Source organism: Cyrtonyx montezumae, unplaced genomic scaffold (genome assembly GCF_038088225.1).
Source record: "Cyrtonyx montezumae isolate F1298 unplaced genomic scaffold, pur_monq_1.0 scaffold_8, whole genome shotgun sequence".
Lineage (NCBI taxonomy): Eukaryota > Metazoa > Chordata > Aves > Galliformes > Odontophoridae > Cyrtonyx > Cyrtonyx montezumae.
In genome coordinates, this window is record NW_027072089.1 from 78,514,329 (window position 1) to 78,536,799 (window position 22,471).

The 22,471-nt window shown below is 39.5% G+C and overlaps 1 protein-coding gene across 1 annotated transcript in view; it reads right to left on the reverse strand.

Moving 5' to 3' along the window:
• Window positions 1–22,471, reverse strand: part of DUSP22 (dual specificity phosphatase 22) — a 39,451-nt gene that overhangs the window by 11,180 nt on the left and 5,800 nt on the right. Inside the window, exons 3-4 of the mRNA XM_065753335.1 lie at window positions 15,115–15,197; window positions 502–551 (exon numbers count right to left, since the gene is read on the reverse strand). Of these exons, the coding sequence (XP_065609407.1) occupies window positions 502–551; window positions 15,115–15,197 (133 nt within the window). The remainder of the gene's footprint in view (window positions 1–501; window positions 552–15,114; window positions 15,198–22,471) is intronic.

Sequence of the window (22,471 nt, forward strand, 5' to 3'; positions counted from 1 at the left end):
GAAGTAGATGCAAGTCATCCAGAGCACATAGCTGCAGGAGCACTTTGCATACTGAGACTTCATCTCCAAGACACACCGTGAGGAATTTAATTTAACTCTTGAAGCACCAGAGTTCAGCGCTCTTTCAAATATTTTTTCCTTTCTTCAATGGCTAGAGGTAAAGCTTTATTAAGAAAGAAGATGCATGCAAAAAAGGTTTAGAAAAGCGATGGTTGGAATAAACTGTGAATCTATTAGAATTATATTTCTCACTGAGAAACACCAGAAATGAATAAAGAGTGCTTATATACTGACCTTCCTATAAACCCTTACACAAAAGAGCAGGGTCAGAACCAAAGTGGCTGCAAGAAAACATTACTGTATCTTCTTAGCAGTTTAAAAACACATTAGTGGAATATTTGTGAGAGATCAGAATAAGATCGTTTAGATCATTGCAAAATAGGCAGCGCACTACTGAAGGACTTCTGTGGTTTTGTGTTTTATTTTTTAAAGAAAACTTACAAGTTTTGTGAGGGTGAGTCAGCAGCAGGAATGCAGAGGTACTTCACACCCTGTGTAAAGAAGCAAAAAAGAAATGAGACAAAAACATCTCAGTTAAATACTCATTTACCACTGCTTAAGACACAATGTAGACTGGTGCAGTCTTGATTTTAGAAGAAGGCATATCCTTGTTTAGACAAGCAGAGACAATCTTTTGTGTCTGAAAACCCTTTTCACATCTACCTTGTTACCAGGACATCAGAACATAATTCAGCCAGTTTTATTCCAAGGTCCAGTAGCAAGATTTTTCAAATAGTAGAATTTTTACTAAAAAGGCATATTTTTTTCTCCAAAAATATCATTTTTCATAAATTTCTAGTAAAACTAAGTTGTTGCCTGCCCCTCCCTTTCTCTGAACAAAGCCTACAATCTAAAATTCTGATAAGCAATTTCTTTTCATTCCATACAATGATTTTTATTTTCCTACCTGGTAAACCAAGCAAAACGAAATGTTTGGGGGGTATTTTTATTTATTTTTATCATTATTATTTTGGAAACTTAAAGGACACTCACAAAATATATACTTTTCTCCCACAGAGTTAGCCTCACTTCCTTAGTCAGCTATCTTAGTAAGTTACAAGATCAATTAGGGAACTTAGGTAAGAATTTCTGATGCATTTTAAGTGACACTGGGTATATTTAAAACAATACTATAATCATACACTACTGCTTTGCACTGTCAATGTTCATTTTAACTCATTCTATTTTCAAAGCTCATTTGCCCCTGTGACCGTTAAGAAAAGGAACACTTCCATTTGACAAGTCAGCTAGATATGCTTTCAGAACTTTCAAGAACACAGGTTGCACCTCATTCACTGCAAGTCTTTCAGTATCCAAGATAAGTAGAGTTGTGAGAATTTTTCAGGTGTACTTGTAAAGACAAGGACTGACAACGAAGAGTCCACCAGAAAATGCACCTTTGTTTATCTTTCTGTAACAATATAAAACCCCTTAATAACCAACCGTGCACTCTCAACCATTCACAAAAAGAAAATCAAATATTTATTTACAAGAGATCCTTCCAGCCAATAAGGCAGAACATAATACACATCTACCAGGCCTCTCATTTCCAAGGTGGCGGGCTGTGTGTGAAATGTTCATTGCTCAACTATGATGGCTACTTCAGGCAGCATCTTCTCCAGTGCTGCCTTCACTCAGCTAACTCTGAACCCTCCTCTGTAAAAGCATTTCGTTGTTTCTCTTGCCATCTCACATAAAAAAATAAGCACTTTTGTAAGTGGTCCTGACTTGTGGTAACATGCCACATCATCATGTTAATCCTGCACAAGACACATGAACTACACCACTACATCTGAGATGATGTCTTGATCCCTCACCTCTGGCTCTTTACCATCACTTCCATGAAGCACCAGCTATTTTCTCAGGCACCAGAACTTCTTAGGCTAGTGCCAAAGCCACACAGTTTGGAGAGCCTGCCTTGTCCCTCCTATACTTTTACCAGATGTCCTTGCCCTTGCTGACCATCAGGTGCATGCCACAAACCAGAATGCATCCACTTCAGACCAGGCTTTCTGGTTTGGAAAACACAGCCAGAGCACAGAAGGTTTTACAGATGGGTGCTGAGCACAGAGATGTGGCAGTGCCAGATGAGGGAGACAGAAGCATAACAACAATGCTAAGACAGAGACAGTATGTGGCACTTTGTGGGACAGCTGCATGGCAGAAGGCAGCTGAGGGGAGAGAGACTGGGAAGAAAAGCAGTTCACAAGCCAAAGTAGCTCACTGCCAAAGGGAAGCGCACGAACAAGTGACAGTTTATACTGCTCTGTATCAGGATACGGGATGCCTGCTGTGGGACACCAGGATGGCTTCACAGCCATAAGGCAATGTGCAATGGCTTGTATAAACACATTCACTTAGAAACTTGTAATAGCAGTAGTAATACATCCATCAACTGGCTGCTGAGCCAAGGCTAGTAATTGTATTTTGACAGGTAATATATATCTGAGAGGTTCATCTCAGGTGCTAGTATGACTGCAAGCGAGTCACTGCAGTAAATCAGGGCCTGTGACCTAAAAGTGAGCTTACATCTTGTTCTGTCCACCACACCTCTGTATAACTCCACACCGTTAACTCTGTACCACCAAGAGCAAAAAAAAAAAAAAGGAAGAAAACTAAAGGTAGGAAATAGTTAATGCTGGCAAACATTACATGTCTCTGGTATAGGTCTGCTCCTATAGTACAGCCTGACTCAGGTTGCTCTACATATTTCAGAAGCTATGGCGCATGCTGAGTACTCTTCACACATTGAGTGCAGAGGGGCTTTCAGATCATGTTCACTTTAAAAGCAGAAGTAGTACCAGCACAAGTTGAAGTGCCATCTTGTTCTTCTTTTGGTCATGGCTGGCTAGTTCCCACTACCACAAGCAGGCATGAAACTAGCCTATCACAGACCACATGGTACTGAATGGCTCATCCAAAGCCTCTTCTCGGGGGCCTTCAGCACCACTTCCAGTGAAGTAGCACTGGTACCCCTTCCGTTATTGCGTTCACAGATGCTCAGCATCAGCCAGTGAGTCTGATTAATACAGCCTCTCAAAGAGAAGATGTTTAAAGTCACTGGAATGTGGTATTTTGAGCAATGTGTTTCAGATGCACGGTGATTTTTGGAAGGCTGTGGTGATGGACTCCTCTCTGTGAAGAAATAATCACACACTCAACTCAGAAATAGTTAGAGATGGCATTTCAGAAGTACTATACAGTCACTTAGCCCCACTCTCTCTCTCAAAAAACAAACAAACAAAAAACAAACAACACCAGCATAAAACTCTGACTTTGACCCAAGCAGCTGGACAACAGTTGGTAACTCCTGAGGATCCTACCCTACCATCAAGTTTTGGTTCTCACTGTTTAAACAATACTAGAATCAAATATAATTCGTCCTAATGGTATAGCTGACATACAGCAACTACACAAGCTTGTATGGGGGCAAGTATTCACAAATGAGACCCAAGGGTTGTTCTTTATTTTGCTTCTTTGTGTAGATATTTGTAGTTTGACTGCTGGATTAACTTTCCCTTACATGGTGGATAAACATTTTTTAAAACATACTGGCAACAGGAGGATGTTTAATAACTGAACAATTTGTTGCTGTTGTTTACAAAAAAACAACAATCAACACAGGATCATAACAGTACTTGTGTATTTGTGCCCCAAGACATTGCTATCATTCCTGTGTGCGTATCTTGCAGACAGATAACATCTAAAAATTGTCTCAAAGGGACCCCTCAAAGCAGAACTGCTTATGTCAAGGGAACAAGTACATAGGAACAAATTTTAGTTAGGGAATTAGCACACAAGATAGGTACAGACACCACTAGTTACCTAGCAGAGTTCACTTGCCATTCTGAAACCACAAAGCATAAGATGTAGGCAGGCAACAATTAGTGAAACAGTAACTAAAACAGAGCAAACTAAAATCAAAAGATTGTTAAAAAGTTAAGCAGACCAGCTCCTAGTGAAAATTTCAACAACCTCCAGACCATCACCTTGTCAGCAGTTTCATTCAATAAGCTTTAATCTGGTTGTATATGCAATATCCAGAGTTCATCCCAAGTTCCACATTAATTAAGACAAAATACAAATTTAATGTCACACTGTCTGCAAGTCTTGATTTTATTTATTAATTATAAATGAATCACCTTGCTCTTTACGAATGATAGTTCCCTGAAACTGTTTGTGGAGGAAGGACAGAACACCTTGAAACAGGTATTGTACCACATCAACTACACGCAACAGATCAGGTGTCACAAAATAAATACTTGCTGCAAAATCACAGTATTTTTCAATCAAATCACTGAGAAAAGCTTACAGTTGTAAGAACTGCTGAAAAGTAGTATTATTTTAAATTGCATCTGAAGTTATAGATTGACTTTATTGAGTACTGCTAGTATGTTATTATTCAACCATTTCTGTCAGCTGTGTTTTTATCTCTCAAGTTTTTTTTTCAGATTATCAGAAAATCAACCCAACTTTCTCATTAAACTGAAGAAATGAATGTTCTCAGGTAACAAAATATTCCATACGCTAACACAAAATAAAACTTTGTTCTCAGTGAATACTCATCAGTTCATATCTAAGCTTCCAGATCAATGAGACGTTGAACACAGCTTTCTTCTGCCCATCTCTTGATTCACCACTACTCTCCAGATGTTTCTTTGATATCACCGCTGGAGAAAAGAAAGTGAGCAGTCACATTTGCTAACAAACCCTCCAACGCATACACAGTTCCCTAAATATTTTCATTATTATTTACATGATGATCCTAACTGATGCCTAATCAATTAAAAAAGTTTCAAGTGCTAAGACTATAAAAAGATTAATAAAATCTTATTTACTTTTCTGTTTTCTGTTTCAGCAGACAGAGTAACCACCAAAACTAGATTTCTGTCTCTTAGGCCCTGAAACTAAATGCTACAGTTAAACCGATACAGTGAGAGCTAACAAAACTAGAGCAAGTATTCTGATTTCAAGATTGTCAAAGTTGAAACAAGCGAGAGTTAAGTAAAATTTCTAAAATTCACTGGTATTTGAGAAACAACAACACTGGCACAATTTCGGTGACTCTAGAACTGAAGCAGTTGTGCAACAATGAACATCGAGGTATTAAGAGTAAAAAGGCTCGGGCATGCACACAGACTTTACACCAAAGATACTATTGGAACAGCAGGCATTTTCAAATTTGTGTTTATTTTTGAGGTCAGTCTACTAAGATTGGAAATTGAATAGGAATTGCATCATCAAAAAAGTAAGACTAAAACAAGAACTTCCTAATTTCTTTAGCTGCAAAAAAGGATCGTTATATCTTTGTTATCGAATCCAGTGTTTCATGGACCACTCAGGAAGGGTAATAGTTCAAATTTCTTAATGAGTGCTCAATTTGTAACCTACTTACCTCCTTTTTAGCTTAAAAAGTACTCCCTCTTCATTTTAACTAAAATTGTACAAACTGGCATTCAGGTTTTTGTAGAAGAACAGTAGCAAAATGACACAGCCACAAGTACAATGTGTCAGATAATCAGTCAATGACTGGAAATAAGATCTCTAAAGAACACACAAGTTTAGTCCCAATACCAAGAAAAACTTCAACTCTAAACATGAGAAGGTGCAAAAAGCAGTACTGTGAGAGAAGTACAGCACCTATACGTGCGTCTTCTTTTCTACGATAAGAAAACACACTGCAAGGTGATTCAGAATGATGCACAGTTCGATTAAATCATACCAACTTACTTGAGAAATAAAATAGCCCAGTAATTTCTATACAGAATTTAGTATTTCTAGACATTTTTTAGAACACTGTCCCCTCTGTTATTTGTATGTACTACATTTTTTTTCTTTTTTACATTGTAATTAATATTGTAAATCTGAACCTAGAATTTAGGATGTTAAAAGACAGGGGAGAAAGGAGAAAAAAAATAACATCAAAATCAATATTTCTATTCCCCTAAGAAGGATGGGGAAGAGGTTATCAAGGCTACTTAGAAAAAAAAACTTTAAAAAGAGCAGGATCGTATTTTTGGCAATACATCTCTCTATATTTAAATTTATGTAAAAATGCTATTAACCACTTCCAAGAATTTTTTTTTTTTTTTTTTTTTTTTTTTACACCTAAAACCCTAAACTTAAATTTGTGAAGCCAGATGCAAATAGAAAACCTCTAGCACCTGGCAAGTTCTTTCAGGTTAGTCAAAAGCCATGTGTTAATTTGAGTCGTCACATCAACAGATGAGGACAGGACTTATTTTTGTTTAGGGGCATTTCAGCAAAAAAGCTAAAGTGGGAAACTGCCAGCACAAGGCTTCCACAAGCCAAACCAACAAGAGTTGATGAAGAGTTTTGTCCAGTAATACACCAAACTGAACAAGCTAAACTGAAAACCATTCAACCGTTTGCTTGTCCTTTCAGTTGCTTTCTGCAGCAAGCACCAGTGGTGGTGATTTTATTAATGACTCATAGAAAATATATTTGTGCTTCAGCAAAAACAAACAAAAAAGTCTGCAAATTGACTTTAGTGAACAACACACTCAGGTCTGATTTTGAAAATATATAAATGAAATTGAAAATGCATGAAGAAAATGAACTACAGAAAGCTCCTGCAATAGAACTTACACACTTAGTACGTGTTGTCTTGTATAAACTATTTTATTAAAAATAAGTCACAGTTGTTTGTTGCTTTATTTTATTTTGTTGGGGTTTTGTTTGTTTTAGTTTAGGGTTTTTTGTTTTGTTTTGTTTTTTGAAGGGGAGGCGTTCGTTTTGGGGTTCCTTTTTTTGTTTGTTTTTGCCATGTTTGTATTCTCAGTACCACTTTTTGAAAAGTCTCTATCATTAAGGCTGCAAAGTGCAAGTCAAATGTAATCTCTATTCAATCTACCCTCCTAACATAATGTTGAAACACTGAAAAGTTATGGTTCTGACTTGACTTATGAAGAGCTTTGTATACCATTTCTAATTCTAACTCTGACCTGGCTTATCTGAAAGAATGAGAAGCATGAGAAAACACCAATAATTTCACACTTTTCACCTCCTTCAGGACCCACAAGAGTATTCACAGGACTACATACTTCAGTTGAGAGTATGGACCTTCTGAAGGCCATTACTAGATGTTTTACTCAATGCCCCAGGGACACTATGGCGTATCTAACAACGGAGCACTGCCTATCACACTCGCCCCTGATCCCTAAGGGGGCTCAGAGTACTACAATAAAGCAATGTGTCCCATCTACATTTTTGTCTCAGGAAATGCTGGAACACAATTACTGCACCACAGGAGCACATTCACATTTACACACCTGGATTAACACCCTCAGCATAATCTCTTTGGCACAGTGCAAGTCTCTGGCACAGTACCCAACACACCTTGGCATCTGCTAGGCAAAAAAATCCCTTGTACAAACAACTGCAAGCCTCAAACATTCTTCATCCTCTCTTACCTATCTTTTGCCATTAAAGGAACACACTTCCCCTGACACAGCTAGTGGGCATTGAGCAATTCAAGCAATGAACTGATTTGATTGCATCATCACCACAGCAGCGTCCACCAAGGGTAGATCCTGATGAAGACCCAGCCTAACAAACTTCAGAAGTTGCTCTGCAGATGTCTCTTGGAGGCTTTTTAGTTGGGCATCAAAGTCATTTTTGAAAAATTAGTCAGAGCTTCTAACTTCACAAGCAGAGCCAAAGTCAGAAAGGGCATTACTTCAAACTGCAGAAAATCTTCTGGTGACACTATACCTGAAAGAAAGATGGTACCGATTTTGCTCAGCATGGTCTTCTGAAACGTCTCATGAGGGGAAAACCTCACCCAAAAAGCACTGAAATACCATAAAAGAAAGTTAATTAGCTTTATTAGAGGAAGCAACTTCCATACTTCCCCTCAATGACAGCACAAAGGCTGAAAATTGATGGCTTCCAGTAGTGGCAACACTGGTAATACGGGAGCTTACTGCTGTAGATGGAAAGGCAACAGTCTAACTTGACTAAATAACTTGCTAAGCTGATCTTAATACAACAGCAATGGCTTTATGATTTATTAGCAACTCTGGTTTTGAAGACTTTCTTTCCATTCCACTCTTTAATAGTTCCTGTAAGTCTCTGGATAGCAGTCTGTGTGTAGAATATGCTGCCAGTCATATGAAGCACGGATCTCTTTCTTCATGCCATTGAGATGCCATTTTCATATATGAATGGGTTCCTCCAGCTCAAGATTTCTGTATGCTGTCCAACACAGTAGTTTTAACAGACTAGTATTCCTCATTTAGCCACATCTGCCCAGAATTAGCATATGCCAGCTGTTTAAGTTTCCCTGCTTTTTCCTTTTTTAGTTATTTCACTTTGAGAAGTAGTATGCTTCTGAGCCCAGACAAATGCTATCCAGACCATTTTGTTTCTGTGTGGGGATATTCCTTCATGTTACAGAGCCAAAGAAGAAAGTGGCTTTCAACACTTCCAGTGCTGTCAAGAGGCATGACAGATTTTTTGTTTTTTTTTCCCTTTTGTTTCAGCAGTTAGTCCCCAATGCATACACACACAAAAAAAAAAATCCAACAAAAATACTTACCTATGTTGAAGCAGACTATTTGACTTGTGGCAGATTTGTTTGCTTTCTTTTTCTTAATTATATTTATGCAGGTTTCTAAGGATGATCTTTACACATTTGCAAGACTATCATGCCCAGCTGGAACTGCATTAAGATTTACAACATCCAACCAGGCCTTGAGAAATGAAATGAGATCCAGACCTTGATGCAGGCCAATACGAATGCATTGTCAATACTAGGCCTGCAGGATACAACCACTCAAGAAACGTGTAGTTGTGGCACTTAGGGACATGGTTCAGTGGGCATGGTGGTGATTGAATGATAGTTTAACTTGATCTTAGGAGAGACTTTTAAGATTCTATAATTCCATCTCAAAATATTTCTCAACTTCTGACAGTTGATCAGCCATTTAGTTCTTAAATTCCCAGCCAATCTATTCTTTGCATTTTTTAATTTGTAAATTTCACTTCATACATTCTCTTGTTATTTCCTCAGCTGAAACTTTCTCACCCTTAATACTTTATAGAAGGTACATCACAGTATTCAGTGCAGAAAACTGCTGCTGAAAAGTTATTCAGCTTCTCTGTAACAGTCTTATTTAACTTCTATTCTTCACACTGGTTCTGTTCTAATTACAGCATCTTTTTGTTGACCATACCGTTTTATAAACATGTCTTTCTGTTTACCCAAGGAGCAGGAAAGACTTCTTAAATAACAGCAGCGTTTTGACTGTGCTTTTCTCTTCTGGTTTAGTTTCTCAAAGATAGAGTATTTTCAGTCCTATTTCTACTGGACCATACAGTTTATTCTCAGATAGACAGCTAAGTTGTGCTGGCTGCACAAGCAGACTGGGCAAGACACACAGCTGGCTTAGTAATTCACTCCTGCCTAACTCGCCCTGCAACTACCTCCAAGTTTTACACAGTCATCATCAATTCAGGAAAACAAGGGGAAAAACCACTGCTCTGGAGACAGCACATACCAGATTAAGATGACATTGTTAATGGCATCAGAATACTGAAGGAAAGAAAAGCAAATAACTCTGACCTGATGGTGCTTTTTTTCTGGTTAACTGCAGAATGAGGATTAAAACAACCTATGAGATAGTATATTAAGAGAGTTAGAGGAAAAAAAGAGTAGATGCTTCACAGGTTTTAAGGTATTTTCTCAGCGAACAGAAGACATTGCAGCTTTCAAAAATCCAGTGCTTTAAGATCACTCATCTGAAGAAGAAATCTAGCCAGCCACAAGACTCAAAATAAGAACATCTGAGTACCTGATTATCACCTGGACACAGGCTGGCTATTCACACGAAATAGGGATGGCTAAAACTTATGAGAACTTTTGATACTGGGCAGAGAAAAATGATAATATCCTGAACTCCCAGAAAACCAGGCATATTTCGTCACAGTTTTACTTCCATCAAATGACTACACACACAGATACACTATTTATCTGAAAAAGGGCACTAAAAATAAAAATAAAAGCAAAACAAGTTCTCTAGCAACAGAAAACACAGAAAAAACTCACAGGTATACAGAAACAGAACGCATCCAAAACCCTGCTCCTAACACAACATGCTGCAAACATTTGTGCCTACAGTATACTCAGCACTCACAGCTGGCACCTCGGAGCATCTCGGACAGACTGAGAAGTGCTCAGACACGGAAGTACAAATCTCAAAGATCTTTACACTTCACTTGAATTAACTTCACACAAATGTGTAGCACAAGAAAATTCACCAGTGCCTTGGCGGTATTTTTCAGCAATTACTTATCCTCCTTGTTAAGAAACCTTGCTTGCTTCCAACCTGAACATGCATACCTTCATTTTTTATTCTGAGACTGTTTCTCTGCATGGGAACCTGAGGACTGTAATCAGGTAATTCCCTACCTTCCTCCATAGTTATCAGCCTCTGGGACAGTTTGAATGGCCACAAAAATAGAATAATTCCTAGCACTCCAGCTTCTAGGAGTCATGCTTTAGGCCTTCCTGCATTACACACAGTAACTACTGCACAATGCAGAAGGGGAAGCATTTTTGTTTTCACCAGTATTTAAGCACGTGTGTGCAATAGAAACAATAGGGAAAGAGAAAGAATAACTGTTAAGGATGCTGCATGTTCAGCTGCTTGCAGATGACTGTCCACAGCAGTACACACTTCCCATAGTGGGAAGCAGTTTTGTTGAAACAGTTGCACAACCCACACCAGCATCCTTCTTAGTTTGGGCCAGCATCCACCTCTAAGAGCCATCCCTCCAAACAGGATCAAACACCTGGAAATTCCACAGTGAAACAACCTGTAACCAGATTCTTTGTAAGCAAGAATTAACAACATTTGCTTTCATTTCCTTCGCTTAGATCAATTGGCACAAATTTAGTTAGATCCCAGATTTAAAGGAGTAGAGTTAAAAGTCACCAACACGACTTTGCTGCATGTCTTACTCAATAGTAGTAGCAAGGTAGGCTTGAATGTACTAGGTTTTGTATCCTCTGACATACTGAAAGGCTCTAGTAAGTAAAGCACCACTGGGGCTTCACAGGAATGTCTCTTGAGGGCCATTTCCCAGAGCATCCCAAAAGAACACTGGCTGCAGGGGCAACCCAAAAGCAAAGGCTCTAATTGGCTCAGGTAGGTTTCTCTAAAGCAATCGGTCGTAGAGAAAGGGAAGAAGTGCTTAGGAGGAATTAAGTGTCCACTTTCTCTGTGTACTCTGACTGACTGCTTGGTTAGGATACCTGGACATCACAGCAGGTGGATCTTCAGGCATTTTGGTCTCTAAGCCCAACAGCTATTTGTCCTGGCCTTAAAACAAAAAAAAAAAGGAGTTCTACCAAGAGATACTACAGGTCGTTGCAAGCTATACAACCATTTAAAGCACACAGGTATCTGTTCTCCCATCTGCCTTTCACTCTCTCTCACATTCTGAAAAGAGATTTTCAAATCTGAACTAGCTAGGAAAGAGATTAGAAAGCAGGTGGCAAGAAGCCTAATTGTTCTCATCTTCATATGGCTTTTGTGAGAACTTACGAAACCTCTGTGAGCGTTCCAAAGGCAGCTGTCCAAAGTGCTCTGGAGAAGTCAACTTGATTCATTAGGGCTAATGCTTCTGTATCTGTGTGGGAACACGTATAGCACTGCTGGACACCAGTCTTATTCTGAGGGCTTCTTTCTGCACAGCAGAAGTAACAAACATTTCTGAGTGTGGCACACAGCCCTTTCCTTGGGACATGCCACCAGTTACCTACAGTTTCTCTGATGGAGTTATAAACATGCATCTTTAAATTATAAAACATTTACCTAACAGGATAAGATCCCATACAGCAAATTGTGTGCCTCATCGGAACAACAGCCTTAGGATGCTTTCTAAATATGAATTAATTTTAGGCTTGGTTTTATATTCCCTTGAAACAGTTTATGCAAGAACTAAGGGACAATATCACAATATAGCTTAGTTTGGATTTTGGCAGATTCCTTTCAGCCTAAAACACCTGAAAGTCTTACAAAACAATTTTATGTCTTAATGCAAGCTGACGATATCCAAATGTATGAAAAGTTTTATATTCCAACTAATTTACCAACCTATTTTATTTCAATTATTTTAGCTCGAAAGCACACCATAGCTTTCCAAGGCTGAACTTTGATTATGAGCCACACATAACTTAGAAGTCCATGAGGATTTGCAAATAATAATCAAAAATAACTTCTGAAACCAAATCTCAGTGAGAAAAACTTCCTTTTAATCATCTCTTAAACAGAAAAACACTATGAAACCTAAACTAATATAACAAATGTTTTTTGTGAAACTCTTTAGTCATTTTCTAGCAAGCTGGTAAGCTATTAGAAAATGCTTCCAAGTACTGCAGTACTTAGAAAGCACAGAAAGAAGCACACATTTTAAAAGCTACTGTGAATATTTTAAACACAATCAGATAGAGAAGAACAGCCTGTCAAAAGAGGGGCAGTGCTCTAAGTTACTAAAAGGGAAAGTAATTTTCTAATCTTAACAAGTTAGTGCTCTCCACATATACTGGACATTTGCTTTTTCCTCTTTAATAGTGCTCCCACCCAGTAAGGACAATGAAACCAGAGTGCTCATTTTCATCCTCTACCCAAGGTTTGCAGCTTCAGGTGCTGTATCAGAACAACTTTTGCATCGTAACAGCTACTGTAATTTCAAAACATGACAAGCAAGATGTGAGTAATCTGGCACCTCTTTGAGAGTATGCACCCATATTTGTTTGTTCTACAGACAGCTAAAACACACCAAATCCTCTTTGACAGCAACAGTGAGTTTTCTGTTCCTAAAAACACTTACCCTTTCTTGGCTTGCAGAGAAAGCTTTACTCACTGGAATATTTGAAACATTTTCTATAGGATGATTAGGAAAGCCTCAAAATTTTGTTACTAAGAGACAAATGCAACTACTGCTGTTCATGAAAATGCAGCATTTTAGAAATGATCAGTGTCCACACAAACACACACACACAAAACAGGATGCCTCAGGAAAAAAAGCTTCTCACATCGCAGCAATTCCATGTTTAAAGGCCCATGTAAAATTAAATGGATTTCTGAATACCACTGTAGGCTCTCACTTGCAAACAGTGATGTCTAGCATAAAAGGGAAGGTAATGCATCAGAAAAGCATACCTGTTTGAATTCAGTGGACCTGAGAACAAGCTTCAAGCACTACACGGATACATCAGCTACAAATAAACTTACCTACAAACATGGGAAGATGTAAATAAGGGAAGTAACGCAACATTTTCTAGGCCTTTGTTCCACAAGAAAAGCACTCAGATCCAGATAAAGAAAGTTTACAGAAAGATTATGAATGATAAAGCAATAATGATCAGTTCAGCTCCCAAACAAATGGACCTTGGAACCCTCGCACTTTCTGTAAATAACAGAAATTTAACTATTGCATTCCACAGTACCTGCAAGGAGAAGAATACATTGCACGCTGCAAAAATAGAAGGCACAGTTAAAGAAACATTTATTTTAGTGGGAATGGTGAACAAAGAAAGCCTACCCTCAACCAGCCACTGCTCCCCTACCACTGTAAGTTTTAAGACTGCAGCATGAACCAGATTGGGAACTGAGCTGGGTAAATTTAATAATTAATGTCTTTTGTGGAAGTGGCTAGAGGAAGAAATGGTGACTTGATTATATTTAACTCACACAAGCTCCCAGATCTGTTCACCACACAGACCCACAAACAGATGCAATGCGACGCTGGGAAGGCATGTGGGCTGTCAGAACTACCACCAACACCACAAGAAACAGTGACCTGAGGTTGCAGCTGGAATGTGCCATAATTAGCGTTCCTACCTTTCTAATAATGATCATAAAACAAATCAAGTCTCTACTCACTTTATAGAGCAGCACCCCAGAGGAAGCAACATCTCTCCTCAACTAAGAACAGTTTAAAGTTCAGTGATTTAGAATTAACCTGCATCAGGTTCAGTGTAAGTAAGATAGAAAGCTAAGAGCTTATGTAAAACTCTGCTTAAACCCACTTCTAAGCTAAAAGTAAACCCTAAATTCCCCATGAACTTCATTTCTGTTTTAATCTTGACATGTTAGGGATATCTTCTGTTCAGCTTGCTTACTGATTTGCCGGAGAAAGGTAGAAGTTTTGTAGTTTTTGTAGTTAAGTTTGTAGTTTTCGGTTTTAGGACTGAAGACTTTATGTGACCAGAGTGAAAAAGAGATTCCAGAGGCAAAACAAGCAACTGTCTTATGTCCTATTCTGACATATTTCACAAAAAAATGAAATGCAGAGAACAAGCTAGTGAATTTAAGAGGACAAATAGTTCCCCATATAAATCAAACAGCAGGATTTTAGGGTGTAGCAAAGCCCCAACACACTTCCCTCCCTTTAAGGCAATGTAGCATAAGGAAGAAAGCACAGCAGTCAAACACAGTTGCAGATTGGTTCCAGCTCTTTCACCGCTCAAGACGAACAAGTCACATCATTTCAACTCTTGAGATACAATTCCCCCTTCAGTAAAATGAGGAATAACATTTTGTGTTAAAGTGTTGGAGACCTACAGATGCTCTCCTGTGTTAGATACATTACATAAGAGAGTAGTTGCCTCTCCCAGGCCCCAAGCCTTAGGGAGGAGAGCAAACTTATCTGGTAACAATTTGCATTAAAGATTCAAGAAAGTGGCCTAGTACAAAGGTGAGTTACCAGTGCAAAAACGGAAGAAGGAGTATTGCTTAACAGCAACTCCATATACAAGAAAATTTACTTTTACTATTAGATTGATAACAATCCCATTGTTGTGTTATAGAGACAATTATAGTGTCAGTCAATTTCTTTGTCATCTAGATTACTTGTTGTAACAGCAGCAATGGCAACATTTGTGACTGAATCCCAAGACTACAGCTGTCAAACATTTCCAAGTTCCATTTCAAAATACCAGTCATACAGAACATGACATAAATCCCAAGGTAGCTGTGACTCTCAGTGTCACAGTAAGAGTTTACTATGGAGTATCCCTCTTACCTCAAGCATAGGACGGGCACTGTCATGAATTGAAAGAATGTGAGTAATGTTATTCTTGCTCAACTGCTCTACATCTCTGGCATCTGCAGTAAAGGGAAAAAAAGGAAGACTTTTTTAATCTCTTGAAACAACAGCCCATTCCATTTTCCCCTGTGTTAAAAAATACTGCCACTGCTACATTTTTTTTTGAAGCTTCAAGAAGTAAAGCAAAATCCCAAACGCAGCTGTTCTAGAACACCATCATCAGAGGGGGATGGGGAAAAAACTCCAAAACAAATTATATACTATATAAAGAACAAGTTTAAGTGACTCAGGAATGTGTTCTTAAGTCAAAAGTTTCACATATTTTGCATCTGAAATGTAAATCAGTGCACGTCTACGTGCAGGTGATGGCCATCTGAACAAGCAGTCAGAGTCTGTACAAGAAATCCTCTTACCCACAAATCCCACTTTGAGAGATACAGTTTAACTTGAGGCATTGACCTTGCGATATCTAGGCTGAGGAGTGAAACGAACCACATGGCTTGAATCACTCAAATAAAGGTATTAATGGGCCGGCCAACACCAGAACTAGATTCTTATTTTCTGTGCACTAGTAGAGAAAATGGTACATTTACCTAATGCACAGCATAATTTCAAATATGAAGAAAGACTGAGAAGACTCTGAATGCATGAAAACACTGTAGCAAGGAAGCACAACTGCGAAAAAGTGATTCCTAGACCTTTAACCTAGGTGTTTCAAACATTCAAAACTGGAAAGCAAACTGGGGCAACAGATTGCGATGCAAGATATTGTGAAAGCATGGGTTTGTTTCTATGAGAAAGAAGGTAAAACAGATCATTAGTTATCAGTGAGCAGCTCTCCCCATGCTGAACGATCTGCAAATCAGAAAATGACCCTGAAGAATCACTAACACAGGTAAAAGCTAGTTTGTGTCCACTTACTCTTGACCTTTTCCCATGAGCACGACATAACACATCACGCCTATTACAGCGGTGGTTTTATGATGTGAACACCTGCCTTCCAAATTAGCCCATACAATCTGTTCACATTAGCCTGGCTGCACATACAAAAAAAGAGCATTGACCACAAAGGTTTCAAACCGGCTCTCTCTAGGTACAAAAATAACAATAGTATCACCTGTACACTTTTTTTTAAAATGTACATGCAAGGGCTCAATCAGCACCTCTTGCTTCATCTTCTTCCACTCTACTACAAAGTTTCAATGCTTTTTCTACATACCAAAGAGGAACTCTAAATTTTATTATATTCTCCCACAGACAAGATCCACATGAGCACAGTAACAGGCAAGAATACTTAAAATTAATCAGATTGTGAAAGCTTATTTGGAGCTAATAAAATGGAAAGTCAGAACTGAATCAATTTCCAATATATACTGTTTGAGCTTGTGTGACCAACACAGTACCTTATTCCTTCAGAAGAGAATTAACACACATTGTATCTGAAACAGAATTAAGGTCCAGCTTCATAGAACAATTAGAATTTCCTAAGAATTTCAGAGTAGGCATTTCAAAGAAGAAATGCTAATGTTTGCTAAGAGAGGTCTGCTAATCCTTTGGATTTATTTGAAGCATACAGAACAGTCCTGGTTTCTCAGAAAACACCAAAGGTTCTGAAAGCCCCAGAAGACAGGCTAAACATTCCTAAAAGCAAGTGCTTTCAGTTTTCAAAAGGCTAGCAACAGATATCAAAACATGCTGGCTGCAATGTGAAAGCATAAGAGCACAATTAGACCCCACTCCCTAAGATAAGTATGATCCACATGGTAAGAAGTGGCTTGCCACATAAGGCAAACAGTTTCAGAAGCAGATATGACCCACAGTAAACATTGACTGCTTTGATGCAGACTGAAAAGCCTAATGGACACAGTGCAACTCAAGAGGATTGAAAGATACTAGCTCTTCAGTTAACTAAGTTCACTTCAACATATCAAAATTACATGATAAATTATATTCCTAGAAGCAAGCTGGGAATTGCTTTATCCTAGAGCTGCATCCCAGGGTAATGTCAGGTCCTTAGTATATTAGGAAATAGTCACCTAAATCACACAAAACAGAGAAAAAAAATTCTCAGCCAGTGACTGTATTATCTGGATCTAAACCTGGCACAACTTATAAAAGAAGAACTTCTCTTGCAACCCCTGGCCCCTGCTGTAGGTCTATAGATACCAGAGACAAAGCTAATTTAAACAACAGCCCAAATGAGATAACCTGTTATTCAGGGTCTTGTATCATAAACTTTTTTAAAGGGATTATGTAAAGGACTGTTAAAAACCAGAAGAATCACCTACAAACATAGGAATTTTTTTTTATTGTAGCATAGCACTGTACAACTACACACGGGCTCACATTTTGAAATCACAGGAAAAATCACCCCACTTCTGAATTTCAAGACGAAGGAAACCTATCAGAGTCCACCTCGTGCATACCTGAACCGTCCCTCAAATGCAGGATTCTTTGCAGTAGACAACAAAACATTCCTAACCTAATGGGGACTCTTAAGTAAAGCCTTCAGAAAGCTCTCTCTCCTTGTGTAAGAAGATGTAGTTCATGTTGTAGGAGCCTTCTTCTCCCTCTCCTGTTCTGATGGTTAACTTTTCCTTCCTCAAGTAAAGGTGTAGAGTCCTTCCTATCTCTACTGCTAACAACAAAATACAAAATTATCAATCGTGCCAGGAACAGAAAAAAAAAGGCATTCTGTGATAAAGGTTTGGACCTGCAACATTTAACTGCAACTCACCCATTAAATGTCTCCGCACTTTGAGGTGTTTCTTTTCATCACCCCTCTTCTCCAGCTATCCTATACAAAAGGGCCTTCCTTCCTTCTTAGAAGCCCACAGCCAGCTTTGTTGTCAGTGTGAAAAGAAACATGCACTCTTAGAATGCAGTCTGTTAGTTGCAATTAAGTTTTCAGAATAAAAATTTATGTATTCAAAAACAAAGCAAGTGAAGCCCCCAACTACAACACCATCGGGTCTCAACCTGCAGATGTATAGAGATTTCAGGCAGTTTCATCATCACTGGTGTTTTGTGATTTTGGAGCAATGGTGGTTTTTGTTGTTTTGTTTGGTTTTAAATCACTATTGGGGTTTAATTTTTTGTTTGTTTTAAATAAAACACCTCCTTTTCTGCTTTGGAGACAATGAGACAGCTATTTAATGGGGAGGTTTAGATCAGATACTAGGAAGAATCTCTTCATGGAGGGTGGTCCAGCAATTGAAGGGTCTGCTCAGGGAAGTGGTGGAGTCCCCCACTCCTGACAGTATTTAAGAAACATGGGGGCATGGCCCTAATAGACATGGTTTAGTGGTGGATTTGGTAGTGCTAGGTGATGGCTGGATTGATGACGTTGCAGGTGCTTCCCAACTGAAATGATTCTATGATTCTTAGTATAACTCACTCCACTTATGGGCCACTAAGAACTGAGAATTAATGGAACAAAGTCCTCCTGATGTGAAAGCAAAGTCCAGTAACACACAGTTACAAGCACGTGTGCACACAAAGACTAAACAACTGAACAAAAATTCCCTATCTCATGTTGCCACTCCAGATTATATTCTACAGAGTGATTTTTCTCAGCCTCTTCAGGAGGACCTTTCCAACACACTAGGAAGCTGAGGAAAAAAGGTCTACATCAATTTTTTAAACAACAGTACCTACAAGAAGTCTTTCTTGAAAAAGCATCTTCCCTAAAAAACCAAAAAAAAAATATGTAGCACACCTACTTGGTGGACACCACCTTTTTGCACTCACTAATGGGAAGGGTACAAACTTCCCCAAGACTCTCCCAGCTCACTCACAGCAACACTGGACTCTCTGGGGGAATTAATTAAACCTCATATTGCGGCTTTCCCCTTTGAATCAAAAAGCCCCCAAATATTCCATTGGAAAAATTTGAATCTTCCAACAAACAAGGACAAAAGCTCTTCAAATATTCAGAGTAGAAACACTCTTGAATCTCTGGGGCTCACTACTGCTACAGGTTTTGATTTGGAAGCAATTGAGCACTCACTCAGAACCTCATCTTGGAAAAAATAATTCCTTCTATTTGTGCAGAAAAAGCTCCCTGCCATGTCAGTCTGCAAAGAAACAAAGCAGCTATTTTTGTCAGGTGCTCAGGTGCCTTTCAGGGGAAATCAAATTTCCATTGCAGAAGATACACAGGCATGCAATCCCACAATAAAAAGCCTTTCGAGGGCTGCAGAATTGAATTTCATCTGAAAGGAGCAACTGCAACAAACTAAATTTCCCCACAACCAGAGCCAGGTAGAAGAGTTTACTACTACTTTCCCTTTCCTCATTTTGCCCCTCCTCTTTATTTTGATGTTATAACTCCTCATTAATTTTCACATAAGAAGCCCAAGAGCTCTGACTCCCTCTGGGCTGTCACATCAAGCTCTACAGACTATTTTGTATGGACACCTGTGGTTCTTCTTGAATTTTTCTGCCCTCTAGCTGTGCAATCTCAAACACACTATCTCAGAAACACTACAATCTTGATTTTCTACCGGTGAGTACAATAATGCTCACAGAAAATCAAAGATAACAAAGAGAGAGATACTCAAGTGCTGTGGACTTGGTGGGATTTCAGCATGTATTTCAGTGCTTTCCATAGTCAGGATTACATGCTTTCTATTCTAAACACCCTAAGGTGATTACAGAAATCCCTCTCATTCTCATGCAGCTAAAAGCTTGCAGAATAGTAACACTCAAAACATATTGGGAAAGCTCAATTCCCATTTCTGCCTGATGTATCCTACAAGATCTTAGTTTATCTCCCTGGGTAAAGGTGGAAGAGCTTGCACTTCCTCGGACATTCATAGATTCATCAGTACATTAGTTGGAAAGGACCTACAAGATCATTTAGTCCAACCATCCTCCTATCACCATCCCTACCCACTGAACTGCTAAATCAAATCCCTTAGCACCTCATCTAAACGCTTCTTGAACAGCGCTAGGGATGGTGCCTCAACCACCTCCCTAGGCAGGCCATTCCAGTGCCTGACATGAACTGGTTTTGCATTAATTAGGCTTTAAAAGACAATAGGAACATTAATGCATGAAGCAGAAAGATTGCTGGATATTGAATAGCAATTCCACAGAACAACTGCTGAATGCCTTCTCCAGACAACACACCTCCACAACTACATCATTTCACATCCTGCTTTCATGAAGCAGAAATTGCAATACACTGTCCCTCTTCCTTCAGACTGCCAGCTTCCCCAGAGGTGTCCCATATAGCAAAGAGACAAACTTGCGTAGGGTGGTGTTTATAGAAGTTAGCTATGGAAACCCTGCCTCCCTGGATAGCCACTGGAGAAAGGAGGGGAGACTATCCTCCAGAGGGCAGATCAGAGCGATTCAGACTCCTGCCAGCTCCTCACCCCCTGCACACAATGTGCCAGAGTGCCACTCAGAGTCCAGGTGGGATGCACAGTGACAACGATTTGGTGCTACTCTTGCTGACAAGATGGAACTTCATACAATTCTGAGCAGGTTGGCTATTCAACAAGAGGAACATTACAGGAAACAATTAGCTAAGATCCCTGTCTGTAGAAGTACCTAGATGTTCCAGCCGCCCAAATTGGGATACTCTAACCATGCCCAACTGCACGCTGCCGAGCATTTCTCAGTAACAATCCCCTTTATGGAAGTCTCAAAATTCATTAGTCACTTTTTGAAAGAGTGCCACAAATCAGAACATGCCCCAGGAATACAGTAATCAAACTCCTCTGGAAAAATACACTGGTGATTAACCAACAGCCTGATCCTAAACGGGATGACATCACCACATGGAAAGCTCATTGTTCTGAAGCAGTTGGAAGAGGAGGGGAAGTGCAGAAAAAGCCAAAGCAGAAGATACCAAAACAATAAAACTTCACTTTTGTGTTAATGAAGTACTGCAACATCTATATTCTCTCTTCCTCTTTGTGTATAATACCTGTATACAGTATGATGCCTGTAAGGACTAAGAATTAAATGCAATGTGACCAAGAGTCACGGCAATAAATTAAATGAACATTTTTCTTGAGTTTTTAATCAATTTAAAAACAGACTCCAAAACACAGATATTGATATTAAAGCCTATCCTTTCCCTCTTTGATGTGGGTAACTGAAGCGTTCCAGCCTCTGTTTTTTTCCAAGAGAGGCTTCCAGGAACACTCCCCACTCCTGTGCACAACTCTGCTCCTTGCACAGAAGCGACCGACCAACCATACCACTAACAGCAAGCACAGCTGAAACAGCAAAGCAGAGCAAGCACAAGGGTCACAACCCTGGCACGGGCAGTGCTGACACACTGCAACCCCAGTCAACTCCCCTCAGATGGTTCTATTGTTCACTGGCTGAAAACAGAACTGCATGAAGAAACAGATGCTCTGGCTGAGTTTCACTCCCTTGGGTTTACTGTCAAGGGTTTACCAGCAGGGCTGCAACATCAAGAGGGACAGACTGAGCCATCCCCAGGCCCATCTTGCTCACCCTGCCAGAAAGTCTAAAGCCAAGGACTCTATCGCCCACCACCAATCCCCCATCCTGCCACCTTCCCGAATTACTTGACAAAGAAGAAACGACACAGCTCTGAGTTAGTTCTGCCACTGGCTCGTGCACCAGTCAATCTCCAAACCTAGCATTTCTCCCTTATATTCCCTTTTTCTTCTTTCCTTTCTGTTTCTCCTCCTTTTATTACCTACTTCTACCAGTAACTGGTGTTCATCCCCTCACTTCCCTTACTGTGGCATGACTAACTCCCTCACACACACTAGCCATTGTACTTGTGTTGGCACCCCAGCGTGGCAAAAGGCAGACTCTCAGCTTCATGTGCACCCTGGGCTGCTCCTCAGCTCTGCTTCACAGCAGCATCGAGCACTGGACCCAGGCAGCAAGGCTGTTTTCTGGGGCTTTCAGTTTTAGAGTCAGGTCAGCCAGACAGCAGTTCAGACAGAAAATAATGAAGTTGCATGTTTTGGGGAGGAAGAGGGGAGGGGGGGGGGGGCAAGGGAGAGCAGAACAGAGAAGACATAGAGCAGTACCTAAATCCAATGCAGACCTTGCCCAATCTTAGCAGACCAGCTACAGTATTAGACAGATTGAGAAGGGTATGATATTGCTGTAGTGTCCACAAGTCCTGCTTTGTTACCAAAAAGAAACACAGCAAGTTCTGCATCTCCATCTCAAAAAGACTGTACACACACAACTCCTTTATTTCAGTGTAGGGAAAGTCAGCTGCAATTGCAGCTAACAGAGGGCTTCGAGAACAGGTCATTTATTTGGATGCCTATATAAAGTCTCCTATTTTTTCTAAATACGGTTCTGTCCTTCTGTGCACAAAAGGTAA